This window comes from Cetorhinus maximus, chromosome 11 (genome assembly GCF_964194155.1).
Source record: "Cetorhinus maximus chromosome 11, sCetMax3.hap1.1, whole genome shotgun sequence".
In the NCBI taxonomy this organism is placed as follows: domain Eukaryota; kingdom Metazoa; phylum Chordata; class Chondrichthyes; order Lamniformes; family Cetorhinidae; genus Cetorhinus; species Cetorhinus maximus.
This window is the reverse complement of record NC_135889.1, coordinates 61,247,848-61,266,858: the sequence shown is the minus strand read 5'-3', so window position 1 is coordinate 61,266,858 and position 19,011 is coordinate 61,247,848. Positions and strand designations below refer to the sequence as shown.

General features: G+C 45.9%; 1 protein-coding gene across 1 annotated transcript in view; it reads right to left on the bottom strand.

Annotated features, from left to right (window-relative positions):
* The window catches only part of dnah9l (dynein, axonemal, heavy polypeptide 9 like), a 361,205-nt gene that overhangs the window by 54,618 nt on the left and 287,576 nt on the right, over window positions 1–19,011 (bottom strand). The window contains exons 45-46 of the mRNA XM_078552084.1: window positions 18,653–18,775; window positions 18,348–18,552 (exon numbers count right to left, since the gene is read on the bottom strand). Of these exons, the coding sequence (XP_078408210.1) occupies window positions 18,348–18,552; window positions 18,653–18,775 (328 nt within the window). The remainder of the gene's footprint in view (window positions 1–18,347; window positions 18,553–18,652; window positions 18,776–19,011) is intronic.

The window sequence follows — 19,011 nt, the reverse complement described above, 5'->3', positions numbered from 1 at the left end:
GAGCCTTGGTTAGACTACACTTAGAGTACTGGGTGCTTATCGTTCTTATCGTCATATTATTCAAAAGATATGGAAACATTGGAGAGCATGCAGAGAGGGTTTACAAGGATGATGCCAGAAATGTGTTGATATACATATCAGGAAAGGGTTGACAGGCAAGTTCTCATTTCCCTTGAAAAACGACTGAGGGGTGATCTAATAGAGGTCTTTAAAATTTTGAGAAGTTTTGATAGAATGGATACAAAGGCCCACATTTTTGCTATGATGGAGAGGCTCTCTGTCATGGCGAAAATCCTGGAAATGGTGGAATATTCTAAATTCTGCTCCCAGACACAGCATTACCTATTTTTGCGGGGAGCAGGACTGGAGTCAGGCCAGGGTTTGTGCATGCGCAGTTTACAGAGGTAGCTGGCCATTTAAGTCACCAGCTGCCTCCAGTGAAGTGCAATTTTGGTAGGGTGTTCTCTTTTATAGAAGGGCAAAGATGTCCTGACCAATATTTACCTCTCAAACCAAAATCACTAACATAGATGATCTGGTCATTATGCTCATTGCTGTTTGTGGGATCTTGCTGTGTGCAAATTAGTTGATGCATTTCCTACTTTACAACAGTGACTACACTTCCAAAGAATGTTAAGTGCTTTGGGACACATGGAGGTCATGGAAGATTCTATATAAATGCATGCTCTTATTTCATGAGAGAAAGGAGAGGAAAGATGGAAAATGAAAAGTAAGGAAGGAAAGGGGGAAAAATACAAATAAGAGAAAAAAAGAGAAGGAGAACTAGAAAACATAAATCAGAAGTGAAAGGGAAAGAGAAATGAAGAGAGAAACAGGAGAGAAACAGAAGTGAAGAATAAGAACAAGAATGATGGCAATGTCAGTTTCACAGATATTTGTTTCAAGAGACATATCAGTGTTACAATCTCCATACCTTAAGTTTAAAAAAAGTTGAACTTCCAGTTAGTAGCGGGAGCGATGATACAACAAAATTTCACATTTTAAGACTTTTACTGTAACAAACAGCATAAAAGCACCATTGACAAAACTATTTTTGTAGGCAACTTATACTTTAAACCAGGGAACAGAGCTTTCTTGTTTTATTTTTAAGCTGATCTCACTTTACCAATATAGGTTACACTACTTTTTGGGAGAATTTTCTCCCCGTCAGGCAGGCCAGTCGGGAGCGGGTGTGGGCGGGCATGGAGCCGATTGTCACCCACAATTGGCTTCGTATTGCCATTTTACGTGGGTGGGCCAATTAAGGCCTGCCCAGTGTGATGTGTGCCCGGTGGCGCTCAGTGTGTGGGCAGGGGGAGGAGGGAGAGTCGGGGCCTGCGCTTTTCTGCGCATGCGCACGAAAGAGCGCAGAAATCTCCCTGAGGCACGGAGCTGCCTCAGGGAGATTAATAAGATAATGACAATTTTAAATAAAGAAGGTAAAAATTAATTTACATGTCTCCTCATGTGACAGCATAACATGAGCTGAAACATGTTTTTGAAATGTTTGAAAAATATTTATTAATGTAATAAACCCTTCATGAAACCTCATCCCGCCCGTAGATGAGGTTTCATGAAAAATGTGAAGGCCACCTGGGCTCTTTGCCTGCCCGCCAACCTTAAGGTTGGACAGGCAGCCCTGTCAATATCTTTAATTGGCTTATTAATGGCCTTAACAGGCCTTTGACAATTTGGCTGACTCCGGTGCCAGCCCGCCAAATGGAAAATCGGAATGACGCGCGGTGATGTTGGGACGCACACCCGACGTCACCACGCGTCATTTCACGCATCGGCGTGTAGGGCCCACACACTGAACAGAAAATTCTCCCCTTTAAGTAGATATTCAATTCTCCCAGAACCAGTCCAATGTGATTCTTAGGTCCTGAGTAGTAACTTTCATTCTTTTCCTCTCTCAGCCTGGTAACTTTTAACCCCAGAATATGGTGAGAGTTTTCCCGGAGATTCTCCCTCTAGCGCAGGCTAGACCAATCTTCCAGGCTCCTTTTAACTCCTCAGAAATTTGTTTTTTCTCAATCCATGTGCAAGCTACCACCCACATCCCTGTGCAGTGAGCCATGGAGACTTTCGACCTGTAGCTGCTCTCTCTCAGTTGCAGGCAGCCTAACCTTGTCTATGATATTCAGTGATATTTTAGGAACGCCTGTAACCTGATCTGACAATTGCTTCCTTTGTACCCTTTCCCTCTTAAAACCCTTCTCCATGGCAAGGTGAATCACATGGGCCTTTTAAGCACATCGAAATGCTGAGTACGTATTCTTTAGATTTCAATTCTATGCTATCCTGGATACAAATGGCCAGTTTAAAACATAAGTGTTTGCAACCTGACATTCTCAGCACCTGCCTGGGAATTTGGCGACTATCGGTCTATCCACTTTTAGCACAGAGGCTGCTGCCATTGTCTCCAAGCACCATGCACCTTCTTCCCAGAGAAACAACCAAGCCTTTCTTTAATCTTTAACAGCAACGTCATCTAGGCCTGAAGCCAGGCAGATATCAGAACAGGTCACATGACCCCTTTCATTTTACCTAAATATAAAGACATGGTCCCAAAAGATAACAATTTTATAAACCTCATATTTGTAACATCAGCACCAGTATCCGTGGATTTTTGAGTACAAGAACCTATGATAAATTTTTTATTAAATGGCTTTTAGCTTGATGTTTAAGAATCACTGATATAAATAATCCAACCACATTCCACTAGAGCCACACTTATGTTTTACTAATGCTATGAAAAGGTCACAAGTGATCAAAAGCACCAAATTGTAGCATTAAGCCTAACCACTTGGAAAGATGTTTCCTGAAGACAGCCACAAAAATCTCTCATATTCGAAGATACTGAACTCTCAAACTCATTAGTCTTTATCAGATTTAACACCTCACATAGAAAAATAATCGCAGGCAGCATTCCCCAAGGGGCTGGTTTAAAATCATTGAATAATTCATTAACAACTACCATGTTGTTGCACAATTCAAAAAAAATTTAAATCAAACATATTTTGTCAAGTTGAATTATTTTTCCACCAGCTTAGAACAGAGCTCCCCTTCCTCTCATGTTTACAATTGCAATCTAAAAAACCATCCATAAACATTTATTTTCTGCATGCCAATTCTACAATAATGACACACAGAAACACAGATTGCCCCTCAGAGCAGGCAGACCTCCTGAAACCACTGGAGGATGAAGAATGGGAGTTGCCGTGGAGAACAGCTCATTCTCAACATTCAACAAAATGAGGAAGAAAGACTTAAAAATTTATGTACAGAACACATCATACACCCTGCAAATTACACAGTTTTAACCCTACCCTGCAAACAAATGCTGGCAAGAGTTTACTCATTCAGATAGAGTGCTGGGCATGCAGCTCTACTCTGAGTTACTGGTTCATTTCAGAACCACATTTTCTCAAATGCCAAAGGCACTCTCATCCCAGAAGAGCTTCAAATCTGCCATCTAGGACTTAAACGCAATAAATCAGGAAGACCTTTAGAGATAGAGTCTTCATTCTTCTTCTTAGGCAGTCCCGTGGGACCGAGGATGACTTTCTTCCATTCTGGAGTTGTGGTCTTGAGGTGATAATAAAGTCCAGTGCTGCATCCGCACACTCCCAGGCAGGTAGTGTTTGATGAGATGGGTGGGTGGGCTGCTCGGATTTTGATACGCTCCTTCCGCTGTTTGTGCTTGGCCTCCACCTGGGCCTGTCGGAGATGTTTGAAATGGTTGACACCTTTGCAGATGCTCCTTCTCCAGTTTGGGCAGTCTAACGCAAAATATTCCCATAAATTGGTGGGAATGTCGAATTTTTCCAGGGACGCTTTGAGGGTATCCTTGAAATGCTTCCCCTGCCCTCCTGGTAACCACTTGCCATGATGAAGCTCAGAGTAGAGAGCTTGTTGTGGGAGTCCTGTGTTGACCATGCAGACAATGTGGCCCACCCAACGTAACTGATTAACCATAACCAGTGCCTTGATACTGGGGATATTGGCCTGAGAGAGGGCACTGGTATTGGAATGCCTATCTTATTGAATTTGTAGAATTTTGCAGAGGCATTGCTGGTGATATTTCTGCAGGGATTTAAGGTGTCTGCTGTACACTGTCCATGGGTGGAATCGTCCCAGATTTGCACTAAGTGCAGTAGCGGGTGGGTAAAATGACGTTTTACCCACTGGCTGCAATGGCAGCTTTTCACGTCATATCATCCCAAACCCATAACATTACTTATGCATTCCCGGGAAACACGCCGTTTCCATGGCGGGTCGGCTCTCATTTGCCCACCACGCCATCACCTAGCCCTTTCAGCACATTGGGCGCAATATTTAAAGTCCAGTCACGCGCACACATCTCAGTGCTTCCAGCCTAGGACTACTGCAAAGAAGACATGGCCCTGAAAGGCAAAAAGACTGCAGACCCCCAGGTTCAATGATGTGTCCCTGTGTCCTTTTGGATGCAGTGGAGGCTCACTGTGATGTCCTCTACCCCCGCTCTGGCCACAGGATGGGGAGCAACCTTGGGAGGTGGTGGCAGCAGTGGTCAGCGCCATGCCCTGGAAAAGAGGACAGCCACCAAGTGCTGCAAGAGGATGAATGATCTCCTCCGTTCCACCAGGGTAAGTCACTCTTCTCTACACTCTTAACTCACTCACTCACAAAACCATCACACATCCACAGGGTCCTCATTCACTGTTGGTTCAAGGAACATCACCATTCGCCCTCTCACACTTACCATCATTGTCCTCATCCCGTCCATGGGGCCACTCACCACCCACACATGCCAGGCATATTTATAACCTGGCCTGGCAGACGTCCTGCTTACAGTCTCGCCATCGCTGGCACAAAACAAGAGGAAGAGGTTATAGACCAGTGGGGGAATGCCTGAAATCAAGGTCCTCACGAACTTTGAAAACAGAGCCATGCAGCTGGCTGGCGATGATCTGGACCATTCCTGTGCTGATGGTGAGGTCGGAAGTGATCTACCAAGTGAGGGTCCAGCAATGCAACATCCACCAGACAACCATGTTGTGAGTGATGAGTCCTGTTTCAGTCCCATGCCATGGACGAATTATCTCTCCTTGCTTCCTCGGGCACATCTGGGAAACAGCCGACAGAGTCCATGGCCCAAAGCCTCCAGTCAAGCCCTGCAGAAACCTCTGAAGGGGAATCTGGAGGCATCTTCCTTGAAGTCGCATCACAGTGCCCACCCAGACCCTCCGCCAACGCAGCGACACACACCTCGGTGGGACCTAACTTTACAGTAGCCTCGGGATCACAATCTGGTGAGCACATCGCACTGTCTGATCCACAGCAGGTGGCGGCAGGGACTTCCCAGGTGTCCGGCACTTGGAGGACTGCTGGAGGCCAGAAATTTGTTGAGCCTGAGTCAGATGACGAGCCTCTGGACTCGGTCATGTTACAGTTGCTGGAGCTACAAAGACAAGTTAGAGAACATCAGAAAGGGATGTCCGCTGTATTCTTCAGATTGTGAGGCATGATAGAGGAGTCTGTCCGTCTTCAGGCTAAGGTGATAGGGCTGGCATTGCAACGCACCGAGGTCAACACTGGTAGGATGGCGACTGCCTTGGAGACCTTGGTCCAGGGCTCGCTCCTGCACTGCTGCGTGGGCTCAACTCCATCGCTGAGGCTATAGTTGGCTAGTGTGTACGCGAGAGGCATGCAGGGCAGCTCGATCTCACTCCAGCTACCCCTTCTCGTCAAGGAGTCAGCCAGGGGCCCTTGGGCACCATTAGGAAGGAGGATAAGTAGGTGTACCCCCTAGGGCCATCCATCCAGGTGACTCCAGGAGTGTCCAGCCCATCCGAATCCCTCCTTTCTGTGACCCCAGCAGTTCCAGTTCCACAGGCCGAGGAGGGTGCCACTGCCACACAGCAGGACCCTGAAAGCAGGCCGGAGCCCTCCAGGTCTCAGGCCTCCAGAGGGCATCTGCCAAGGTCATCACAGACAGGGTGTAGCAGTGGGCAGGCTGCCTCCACCTCCGCTGTGGATGACCAGGGAGCACCAAGATGTAGCAGCAGAGTTAGGAAGGTAAAGAGGATGTAGTTGCACAGACTGGGTGTTAATCACTTGCACAGGCTGTTCACTATTGTCAATAAACTCCCAAGTATGTCTCCCTGTCTATGGCTCCTTGTTCTGATGAGCAGTGTTTGTGTCACTCAGATGTGAAACCTTTCTGCACAAGATAGAGGCAGGTGTCTCAGTCCAGGGCCTCTTCCCTGTGCTTTATGCAGCTTTCAAACCAAAGTGATGGTCCAGCCTCACTGGACACATTACTGATGCCTGCACCTCAATGGTGCTTGTCATTGCTGCCAGAATGTCGTGGGCAGGCATCACAGAGTTCCGTCATTCTCTCTGTGTGCTCTCAGCACCTTTAAGGTGGGGCTGGCTCCCATCTCTTCAGCATTTGTGCCCAGTGAAATTGTGCTCCTGAAAGGGTCAGGTACTGGAGGCTGACAAAGGGTCTGATGCTTCTAAAGTTTCATGGCTGCGTCTCTATGATATGACCCTGATCATAGATCGCAAGTGAGCTGCCCTCGGCCATACAGGAGTCAGGCATTCTCAGAGGCTGTGTGAAGATCTATGGAGTATCCTCACTGCATATCATCACCATCCTCCCGCAATCGAGTGACTATTAGGGCCTCCACTGCATCTCTATGACAAGAGTATTATCACAGAGGGTATGTGCGCTGCCATAAGCCTGGCAGGAGTCAAACATTCACAGATGTAATGCGAGGATCTATGGGGTCTCCTCACTGCATGTCGTCATCATCCTCCATAAATCTAGCAGCCATGATGGCCTCCCGAGTGCACCTGCCTCATCTAACCAGTGCAAGGGCCTCATCGCTCTCATCGTTGCCATCAAGGACCTCCTCACCCTCATCCCTATCAGCGTCTTCCTCATCAGAGGAGACCTGCAGCTTCTCCATCTCCTCCTCAGCCAGCTCCTCTGCCCATTGCAGCGCCAGGTTGTAAAGGGCGCAGCAGGTGATGACGATGTGTGACACCCTCTGTGGACTATATTGCAGGGTTTCACCAGACCGGTCCAGGCACCGGAGCCTCATTTTCAGCATCCCAGTGGTTTGCTCCACCAAGTTGAGCCTCAGCATGAGCCTCATTATACCTTCGCTCTGCTGCAGTCTGAGGCCGCCAAACAGGTGTCATCAGCCACGTCCTCTGCTCCCTTGTCCCCGAGGAGCCAACCCTGCAGCTTCTGTGGACCCTGGAAGACGTCAGGGATCTGAGACCCACTGAGGATGTAGGAGTTGTGGACACTCCCTGGAAACCGTGTGCAGACCTGCAGGATGCATTTCTGATGGTCACACACCAGCTGCATATTCAGCGAATGGAATCCCTTGCGGTTGACATAGTTGACTGCGTGTTGCCATGGAGATCTGAGTGCCACCTGAGTGCAGTCGATGGCACCCTGTACCTGTGGGAAACCCGAGATCTGGGCAAATCGAATCGCTCTTGCATCCTGGCTGTCCTGGTCCTGGACGAAATGCACAAATTTGTGTGCCCCCGTGAAGATGGCATTCGTGCCCTCATGGATGCATTTGTGGGAGGAGGCTTTTGATATCCCACAGAGGTCACTTGTGGAGCCCTGAAGGGAGTCACTGGCATAGAAATTAAGTGCACAGTCACTTTCATGGCCACTGGCAGTGGATGCCCTCGATGTCCCCATGGCGCCAAATTCTGCAGGAGCTGTCAGATGTGGCCGACCAGTTCCCTAGACATGTGCAGCCTTCGGCGACACTGGTTCTCGGTCATCTGAAGGAATGGAAGGCAGCGTCTATAGACCCTGGTTCTAGCTAGGCACTGACCGGTGACGGCTCACTGTGGCTCTGAGGCTGCGAGTGCGGGAGTCCCAGCCACCCCTTCTTTCTGAGAGTGCTGTTCCTCCCTCTGCACAGCCAGGTGCCTCAGTCACTCTCTTCTCAGTATTCTTCGCTCTCTGTAAACCATCAGGAATACAACTAGTTCACCAGGCTGCATGCTCCTGATGTACTCCTCCTGCAGGATGAAAGAGAAATGTGTGGGTTAGCATTGGTGTACGAAGAACGTCTCTTGGTTAACTCTGAAGGTGCCTTAATGCATCCCAGAGAGTGCTGGCCACCACGTGGATGGCCAGAGATTAGTGCGCTGCATGTCTGCCCAAAACCCCACCCACCTCCTCCCCTCTCCTCTTGACCGATTGGCGGCACCTGCATGCTGTGCTCTCAGCTCAGGCGCAGGCATTCTCCTAACCCACACTGCAAGGCTGCACCGTTAGCTTGAACCATGGGGGAGACTGGTCCAAATTGGGGTGATGACATTGCAAGGGGCTGTGAGCGCCTACACCAGTGACTGCTGCATGTCCAGTTTTCGCAAGGGGGTTGTACAATGTGCCCAATCTTCCAACTGTTTTTCAGTCGACCAAAATGCTCATTAGTTTGCAGTTTATGCCTGAGGGCTGAAAAGCTCTGGAGCACTTAGTGCACTTTGATGCCACTGTGTTGCTTGAGTGGGCAGAGAAGCTAGAGGCCCGACTCCAATCACATCAATGTGGCTGCACCTGACCTGTGTCAGCTATGGAGGAGTGGTCACTTTACACAAGGTTTCCCGAATGCGTGGCCGCTTCTTTCACCCTCCACACCCCCTACACTGCATGTGCTTGCGCATTACCCTCAGCCGCAGGGCAGCCCTTGCCCCCCCACCCCTAAAATGGGCCTCAACTGTAGGGCAGCTCTTGTCACCCACCTCCCAACGTGCCTCAACCTTGAAGTCCAACAGGCAGCCCATGTGAGTGCTCCACAATGTTACTGTGCACTCACCTTCGAGATCCTCTCAAAGTGCAGCCCACCAACTGCACACCTTTTATACGTGTTATGAAACAAGTTGGTGTGCAATCACGCCAATGTGGGCAGACAATCCAGTGGGGGGATGATTCTGGTGAGCTGGGGCTTACAATGATACGCCAATGTATTATAATGAGGTTCCCAACGTCCGATCTCGGGAAACGCAGCCCGCCATTGGTGGGCAGGGTGGACGATCACAAACTGGTTTCATGACTTCGTGAAACCGATTTTTGGCCTTCTCGCCATATTGTCCGCTTATGCCACTGAACACGCCTGATGCCAGCGGGCACGGACGATTCCGCCCCAGGTCTCTGATGCCTTCTGGAGGATAGGTAGCGCTGCAGCCCTGTAGACCATGAGCTTGGTACCGTGTTTGAGGTCTTTGTCATCAAACATTCTTTTCTTGAGACTGCCGAAGGCTGGGCTGGCACACTGGAGGCGATGTTGAGTTTCAGCCATCTGCCCTCGCTGAGAGGAGGCTCCCAAGGTATGAGAAATGATCCATATTGTCCAATGGTTTGCCGTGGATCTTGATAGCTGGGGGGCAGTGTTACACAGCAGGAGCAGGCTGGTCGAGGACCTTTGTCTTCGGATGTTTAGACAAAGGCCCATTCTTTCATATGCCTCCATGAATGCATTGACGATAGTTTGGAACTTGGCTTCTGAATTCAAAGACTCTGCTTCTACTGCCATTTAAGGAAGAGAGTTCCAAAGACTCAGAACCCTCTGAAAGAAAAAATTTCTCCTCATCTCTGCCTTAAATGAGCGACCCCTTATTTTTAAACAGTGACCCCTAGTACTAGATTCTCCCACAAGAGGAAACATCCTCTCCACATCCATCCTGCAAGACCCCCAAGGATGTTATATGTTTTAATCAAGTCACCGCATACCCTTCTAAGCATAACAGCCCTGATGTGCCTAGTCTTAATAAATGAACCCATACGGTGTTTATCCAATCCCTTATGAGTGATTGGTGCCTTGTGCTTTGTACAGTAAATATACCCAATGTATGATATCATTATAATTAGACAACAGTTCTTAACCTTCCAATCTTCCCTAGATATGGGAGGGGTGCCAGAGGATTAGAGAGTGGCAAGTGTGATGCCTTTATTTAAGAAAGTTGTAAGGACAGTCCTAGCAACTACAGACCAATTAGTTTAACAACAGTGGTGGGTAAGGTTTTGGAACGCATTGCCAGGGAAAAAAAATCAACAGGCACTTGGAGAAGTTTGAGTTAACTAAGGAGAGCCAGCATGGATTTGTAAAAGGCAGATCGTGCCTGACTAATCTAATTGAATTTTTTGATGAAGTAACAGAGAAGGTTGTTGAAGGGAATGAGATAGATGTATTCTATGTGGATTTTAAGAAAGCATTTGACAAGGTACCACATAAAAGGCCGATTAACAAAATTGAAGCTTATGGAGTAGGAGGTTTAGTGTCTAATTGGATAAAAAAATTGGCCTAAGGACAGAAAGCAGTGAGTTGTGGTAGATGGTTGTTTTTTGGACTGGAGAGTGGTAGACAGTGGTGTTCCCCAAGGGTCAGTTCTAGGATCAATGCTTTTTTTGCTATATATAAAAGACTTGGATCTTGGAATATGGAGTAAAATTCCAAAATTTGCCGATGACACCAAACTTGGAGGAGTGGCAAACAGTAAGGATGAGGTGAATTGGCTGCAACAGGAAATGGATAGGATGGCCAGAATGGACAGACAAGTGGCCAATGGAATTGAATACAGAGAAGTGTGGGGTGATGCATTTTGGCAGAAGGGATAGGGAGAAGCAACAGAAACTTAATGGCATATTTCTAAAGAGTCTGCAGGCAGTCCACCATGCCAAGTCATGGATGCCAGATTAAAAGGTGAGCGGGGTGTTTCACAGGGCCAGTGTGGCAGTCCCTAGTGATGGGGGTGGAGGATCCGGTTTGGAAGGGCAGGGGGGAGAACCCATGGCTGGGGAGTACCATGGGTGGGGGCCTCTGTTAGGCACAGGGCACCTGCATAGGAGAGAACCCCTCAGCCTGCAAAAATTCTTACCTGGCAACTTAGCCACATGACCTATGCACCCCCTGCCTCTAGGAAAATACCAGCAGCAGCAGGAGATGGCATTAAGTGGACATTAATTGGCCACTTAGGGGCCTCAATTGGCTAAAGAGTGGGTGGTCCACCCAGTGCACCCCTGCTGCTGGTAAAATACCAGAGGAGGTGACAGGCACACACCACCACTATGGCACCCAACCTTGCCTTGTCAGCCTACTCCCAAGGATGGCCATAAATTTCCACCCTGTAACTCTCTTTGATAATGGTGAGACCCAGTGGGAGGAAATTCAGTGGATCTAGACTCTGGGGTGTTGGGTAGATAGAATTGTGGCTCTTTTGATATCTAGAAGGGGAAGTGAAAGGTAGCAAAGCCTATAATATTCCAGAGAGGGATATTGAGAAACTGAAGGTGAAATGCTGTTTTGGTTGCTGTTTTAGTGCTGATTTGTATCATTGTTATGGGTTAGTATTAAATGCATTCTGTTTTATTCGTATAATCATGTTTAGAATTTTCAGTGGAAAAACAAGTAAAGGGCCCCATTAGCTGTTAATTAAATAGGTTCAACAGCCACTGAACTCTTGTTATTGAGGTGCCAAAAACAGTCCATTTGATTAGAATCAATCGCTGAGATCACAGAATCACAGATTGTTACGGTGCAGAAGGAGGCTGTTCAGCCCATCATGTCTGCACCGGCTCTCCAAATGAGCATCATGACTTGGTGTCATTCTCCTGCCTTTTCCCTGTACCCCTGCACATTGTTTCTATTCAAATAGCCATCTAATGCCCTCTTGAGCCCTCGATTGAACCTGCCTCCACCACACTCCCAGGCAGTGCATTCCAGACTCCAACCACTCGTTGTGTGAAAAAGTCTTTTCTCACATCACATTTGCTTCTTTTGCAAATCACCTTAAATCTGTGCCCTCTTGTTCTCAATCCTTTTACGAGTGGAACAGATTTCTCCCTATCTACTCTATCCAGCCTCCTCATGATTTTGAACACCTCTATAAAATCTACTCTTAGCTTTCTCCTCTCCAAAGAGAACAGTCCCAACCTCTCCAATCTATCTTCATAACTGAAGTTTCTCATCTCTGGAACCATTCTTGTAAACCTCTTCTGCACTGTCTCTAATATGTTCACATTCTTCCTATAGTGTGGCATCCAGAACTGCCCACAATATTCCAGTTGAGGTCTAACTAGTGTCTTATATAAATTCAGCATAACCTCCTTGCTCTTGTACTCTATGCCCCTATTAATAAAGCCCAGGATACTACATGCTTTATTAACTGCTCTCGCCACCTGTTCTGCCACCTTCAATGATCTATGCACATATACACCCAGGTCCCTCTGCTCCTGCACCCCCTTAAGAAATGTGCTGTTTATTTTATACTGTCTCTCCATGTTCTTCCTATCAAAATGCATCACCTCACACTTCTCCGCATTGAACTTCATCTGCCACCTATCTGCCCACTGCACCAACTTGTCTTTGTTCTTTTGAAGTTCTACACTGTCCTCCTCATGATACTTCCAAGTTTCATATTATCAGCAAACTTTGAAATTGTCCCCTGCACACCAAGATCTAGATCATTAATATATATCAGGAAAAGCAAGGGTCCCAATGCCAATCCCTGGGCATCTCCATTACAAACCTTCCTCTAGCCCGAAAAATATCCATTGACCCTCTGTTTTCTATTACTTAGCCAGTTTTGTATCCACTTTGCTACTGTCCCTTTTATTCCATGAGCTATAACTGTTCTCACAAGTCTGTTGTGCGGCACTGTATCAAATGCCTTTTGAAAGTCCATGTACACCACATCAACAGCATTACCATCATCAACCCTCTCTGTTACCTCTTCAAAAAACTCCAGCAAGTTAGTTAAACATGGGGCAGAATTCTCACTTCGGCGAGCGGGGGTGGGGCCCGCTTGCTGACGCATAAAATGACACACGGTGACGTTGGGCAGGCGTCCCGATGTCACCGCGCGTCATTTAGATTGTCAGTTCCCTGTCAAAGGCCTATGAAGGCCATTATTAAACTAATTAAAATTGTTAAGAATGCTGCCCGTCCAACCTTAAGGTTGGCGGGAGGGCAAAGAGCCCAGTCGGCCTTCAGAAAAAACATGAAACCACATCCACGGGCGGGATGAGCTTTCATGAGGGATTTAAAATTTGTGTTACATTTTTAATAAAAGTAATTTGCATGTCCCAGCTCATGTGACAGTGTCACATGAGGGGGCATGTCAATAAAATTTTTCACATCATTTATTATCTTTTTAAAAGTAACACTGATCTCCCTGAGGCAGCACTTAGCCTCAGGGAGATCTGGGCGCTATTTCAGACGCATGCACACTCCCGGCTCAGGGAATCCTCCCCACCACCTGCACAAGGATGCATCTCATCTGGTCCCGGTGCCTTGTCAACTTTTTGTACCAACAGCTTATCCAACACTTCCTCCTTATCAATTTTGAATCCTTCTAGTGACAGAGTTTCCTCCTCTGTCACTGTGACCTCGGTAGCATCTGCTTCCTTGGCAAAGACAGATACAAAGTGTTCATTTAACACCTCAGCCATGCCCCTTGCCTCCATGCATCAACTAACTCACGAGCCACTTCTTTAAAGACCCAAGGATGAAGTCCATCAGGACCTGGGTACTTGTCAGCCTGCAGCTCCAACAATTTACTCAGTACCACTTCTCTGGTTATTGTAATTTTCCTGAGTTCCTCCCTTCTATTTCCTGGTTTATAGATGCTTCTGGGATGTTACTTGTATCCTCTATAGTGAAGGCTGATGCAAAATACCTATTCAATTCACCTGCCATCTCCTTGTTTTCCATTATCAATTCTCCAGACTCACTTTCTATAGGACTAATGCTCACTTTGTTAATTTGTTTCTTTTTAAAATATTTATAGAAACTCTTACTATCTGTTTTTATATTTCTGACTAGCTTTCTCTCATACCCTCCTTATTAATCTTTTAGTCATCCTTTGCTTTTTATTCTGCCCAATCTTCTGACCTTCTACCTGTCTTTGCATAATTATATGCTTTTTCTTTAAGTTTGATAGTATCTATAACCTTTTTAGTTAACCACAGATCCCTTGGACTTCTTCTTACTCGTTGGAATGTGTCTATTCTGTGTATTCTGAAATATCCCCTTAAATGTTTGCCACCGCAACTCTAATGACCTATCCCTCAATCTAATTTGCTCGTTCACTTTAGCCAGCTCAGCTTTCATGCCCTCGTAATTGCCATTATTTAAGTTTAAAAACATGCATGGTCTTGGACCCATTCCTCTCTCCCTGAAACTGAATGTAAAATTCTATCATATTATGGTCGCTGCTACCTAGAGGTGCCTCCGCTATGAGGTCATTAATTAACCCCATCACATTGCACAATACCAGGTCTAATATAGCCTGCTCTCTGGTTGGCTCCAAAACATGACGTTCTCAGAAACTATCCCTGAAACGTTCTATGAATTCCTCATCTAGGCTACCTTTGCCCACCTGACTTTTCCAGTCTATATGTAGATTAAAATCTCCCATGATTATAGTCGTGCCTTTCTGACAAGCTCCCATTATTTCCTCCTTTATGCTTCACCCTACCATGTAGCTACTATTAGTGGGCCTGTACACGACTCCCACAAGTGACTTCTTGCCTTTACCTTTTTTCACTACACTCAAACCGTTTCCACATCTTGTTTTCCTGAACTTAGGTCATCCCTCTCTATTGTGCTAATACCATCATTAACTAACAGAGCCACTCCTCCACCTTTTCCTCACTTCCTATCCTTCCTAAATGTCCTGTACCCTTCAATATTCAGGTCCCAATCCATGTTTCTAAAATGGCTATCAAATTGTACTTACTTATTTCTATGTGCGCTCTCAGTTCATCTGTTTTGTTTCGAGTGCTTCGTGTATTCAGATACAGGGCCTTTAGTTTTATCCTTTTATTGTTTTTATAACCTGTGTCTCATCTGTTGATTTACTGTTAGATTTGTATTCTCTATTCCTTCCTGTCACGGTCTGTTTTTCATTTCCCGTAATAATGACTTTCTCTTTCGCCTTCCTTCTACTCTTTGATTTACCACATCTTCCCAAATTTGATCCCTTTCCCCTACTACTTAGTTTAAAAACCTCTCTACTTCTATAGTCATGCATCTTGCAAGGGCACTGGACCCAGCACAGTTCAAGTCTAAACCATCCCAACAGTGCAGATCCCACTTTCCCCAGTACTGGTGCCAGTGCCCCACGAATCAGAACCCACTTGTCCCACACTAGGCTTTGAGCCACTCATTCATCTCCCTAATCTAATTTGCCCTTTACCAATTTGCACGTGGCTCAGGTAATAATCCAGAGATTATGAACTTTGAGGTTCTGATTCTTAATTTGGTGCCAAGCTCCTCATACTGTCTATGCAGAACCTCCTTCTTTGTCCTGCCTATGTCGTTGGTACCTACATGGACCATGACGACTGGGTCCAACCCCTCCCACTGCAAGTTCCCCTCCAGCCCTGAGCAGATGTCCTGAACCCTGGTACCGGGCAGGCAACACAGACATTGGACTCACGCTCTTTGCTGCAGAGAACAGTGGCAATCCCTCTGACTATACTGTCCCCTACTACAACTATATTCCTCATTACTCCCCCCACTTGAATGGTTTCCTGTACCACGGTGCCATGGCCAGTTAGCTCATCCACCCTGCAGCCCCCACTCTCATCCAAACAAGCTGAATAAACCTCAAACTTGTTGGACAATTGCAAGGCCCAAGGCTCCTGCACTCCTGCTGTCTGGGTCCCCTTACCTGCCTCACTGACTAAATCAGAAGACCCTATTCTCAGGGGTGTGACTGTCTCCTGGAGTAAAGTGTCCAGGTAACTTTCCCCTCCCTAAGATGCTGCAGCTCAGTTTCCAGCTTAATAACTCTGAGCCAAAATTCCTGCAGCCACAAATGCTTACTGCAGATGTGTTTGCCCTGGATCACACCAGTATCCAAAAGCTCCCACATCCTGCAATCGCAGCACATCACTTGCCCTGCCATCTCCAATATGTGTTAATTAATTAATTAATTAATCAATTAATAATTGCTAATTAATTTATAATTAATAAAACCTACACCTCTCAATAGGTTGTGGCACTGCTAGTAAACTTTACAATACTGATAAAACAATACAGTACCTACAATACTGATAAAATTAATAATACTAGTTACTGGTTTACTTGCTCCCTCTGTTGCACCAAGGAGGAAATCAAATACTGGGGGCTGCAAAACAGTAGAAGAAAGAAAGAGAACCTCCTCTCCTCCCTTCATTGAACTCCCCACTCAACTTCTTGCAGTAAACCTTACTTAAAGCACCACTTTCCTCCTATGCACTGAATTCCCACTTTGAACCAAATTCCTAATTATAATCACTCAATCTCTCCCTCACTGACCATATGCCCTTACTGACCCTTATACACCTATGTGATTGGTCGATATGTTTGTTTTCGATCTATGGAAAATTTATAACAAGCAATTCAGGATGTTATATAATGATAAAAACAAAAAGCTAAAAGCTACTGCGGATGCTGGAAATCCAAAACAAAAACAGAATTACCTGGAAAAACTCAGCAAGTCTGGCAGCATCGGCGGAGAAGAAATCAGTTAACATTTCGAGCCTTCATGGCCCTTCGGCAGAACTGCAGCATAGTTTCAACAAGGGAGAAATATAAATTGGTTTAAGGTGGGTGGGGGGGGGGGAAGAGACACATTGAGGGTGTGGTGTGAGCAGATAATCAAAAGATGTCACAGACAAAAGGGTCAAAGAGGTGTTGAAGGTGGTGGTCTTTGTCTGAGAACTTTTCACTCCACATTATTTTAAGAAACTGCTGAAAGCAATAGATAAAGAAAAGGCGACGGTCCCTTACAACATCCAGGCTGTAGTGCTGAAGAACTTGTGCTCCAGGGCTAGACCTGCCCCTAGCTAGGCTGTTCCAGTACAGCTACAACACTGTCATCTACCTGTCAATGTGGAAAATTACCCAGGTATGTTCTGTCGGCAGAATGCAGGACAAATCCAATCTGGCCAATGACTGCTCCTTCAGTCTACTCTCAATCATCAGCAAAGTGATGGAAGTCATTGATGGGTTCAAGTCATTGAAAGTGCTATCAAATGGCACTTGCACAGCAATAATCTGGTCCCTCTGCTCAATTTTGGTTCTGCCAGGGCTACTCACATTATAGCCTTAGTCCAAACATGGACAAAAGAACTGAATTTCAGACGTGAGGTGAGGCCGACTGCCTTGGCATCAAAGCAGTATTTAACTAAGTGTGGCATGATGGAGCCTTAGTAAAATTGAAATCAATGGGAAGCAGAGGGAAAACTCTCCAGTGGTTGGAGTCATGCCTAGCACAAGAGAAGATGGTTGAGATTGTTGGAAACTCTCACTTCAGCCCCAGGACAACGCTGCAGATGTTCCTCAGGGTTGTGTCCTAGGCCCAACTATCTTCAGTTGCTTCATTAATGACTTCCCTCCTGTCTGTGTCAAGGCATCAAGACCTGGACAACGTTCATACTTGGGCTGATAAGTGGCAAGTAACATTCATGCCTAACAGGTGCCAGACAATGATTCTCTCACACAAGAGAGAATTTAACCATCTCCGCTTGATATTCAATGGCATTACCATTGCTGAATCTCCCACTATCAACATCCTGAGGGTTACCATTAACTAGAAACTGAACTGAATGAGCTATATAAACACTGTGACTACAGGAGCAGGTCAGAGGCTGGGAATTCTACAATAAGCAACTGACCCCCTGACTTCCCAAAGCCTGCCCACTATCCACAAGGAATAAATCAGGAGTGCGATGGAATAGTTTCTGCTTGCCTTGATAGTTGAGCTCCAACAACTCTCTGAAAGCATAGCACCATTCAGGGCAAAGCAACCCTTTAGATTGGCTCCTTATGTACCACCTTTAAACATTCACTGCCTTTACCACTGCTGCTCAGTGGCAGCAATATATACCAACGAGAGGATGCCTTGCAGCAACTTGCCAAGGTTCCTTTGACAGTACCTTCGAAACCAGCAACCTCTATGATCTAGAAGGACAGGGCATCAGATGCATGGCAACGCCACCACCTACAGGCTCCACTTCAAGTCACACCCTATCCTGACTTGGAACTATAATGCCATTCCTTCACTGTTGCTGGGTCAAAATCCTGGAACTCCCTCCCTAACAGCACTGTGGATGTATCTACACCACATGGACTGCATGGTTCAAGAAGGCAGCTCACCACCACCTTCTCAAGGGCAACTAGGGATTGGCAATAAATGCTGGCCCAGCCAGTGATACTCACAACCCATGAACAAATAAATAATTGATGCTGCCTCATATGCTGAGTATTTCCAGCATTTTCTCTATTTATTTCATAGTTATTGTATTTTTGGAAGGAAGGATGCAAGGAAATTACCTTCAGCTGTTCCAGATCAGGTCTTTCAAGGCTTACCACTTCTGCAAGTAGCTGGTCTTCTAAGCCATCACGGGTAACTGTAAAGTTAATCAGAGTAGTCTGTGCCTGTACTTCAGGTTTGTAATGAGGATTAGCCAATTTGGTGTGTAGAATTAGATGGAAGTTGGGATGGAACATACATTCTTTATCTCCAATTCTAATGTACCTTTGAAAATAAAAATCAGCTGTGTTAAATTTCTAAATTTTTACGTAAGCAAATTGCAAGCTCATAATTAATAAGCATTAAGATTCAAATCTAACACTACCTTCCTTTCTTAATGGTGTGTCTGCCAAGTAATGGATCTAGCACAGGATCAATGGTCTCTTCTATGTTTTCTATTAAAACAGGGTCTCCCAAAATAAGTGCTTGTTCTATAACATCTGCATACCTAAAAAAAAAAGGAACCCAAGATTGTAAATGGAAGATCTGTGAGATCTGTAATAAGTTTAATGATATAAATCATATTTCAAGTATAACAGGCAATCAAAAAGTGAATTAATTATCCTCTTTGCATAGTATCCTTTATTCATTAAATGAAACTACCATATGTAGTCTACATGTCAACAAGAGGTATGGAGGCTGAGGGAAAGTTGGAAGAAACCATGAAAATCCAGGTGTCCTACA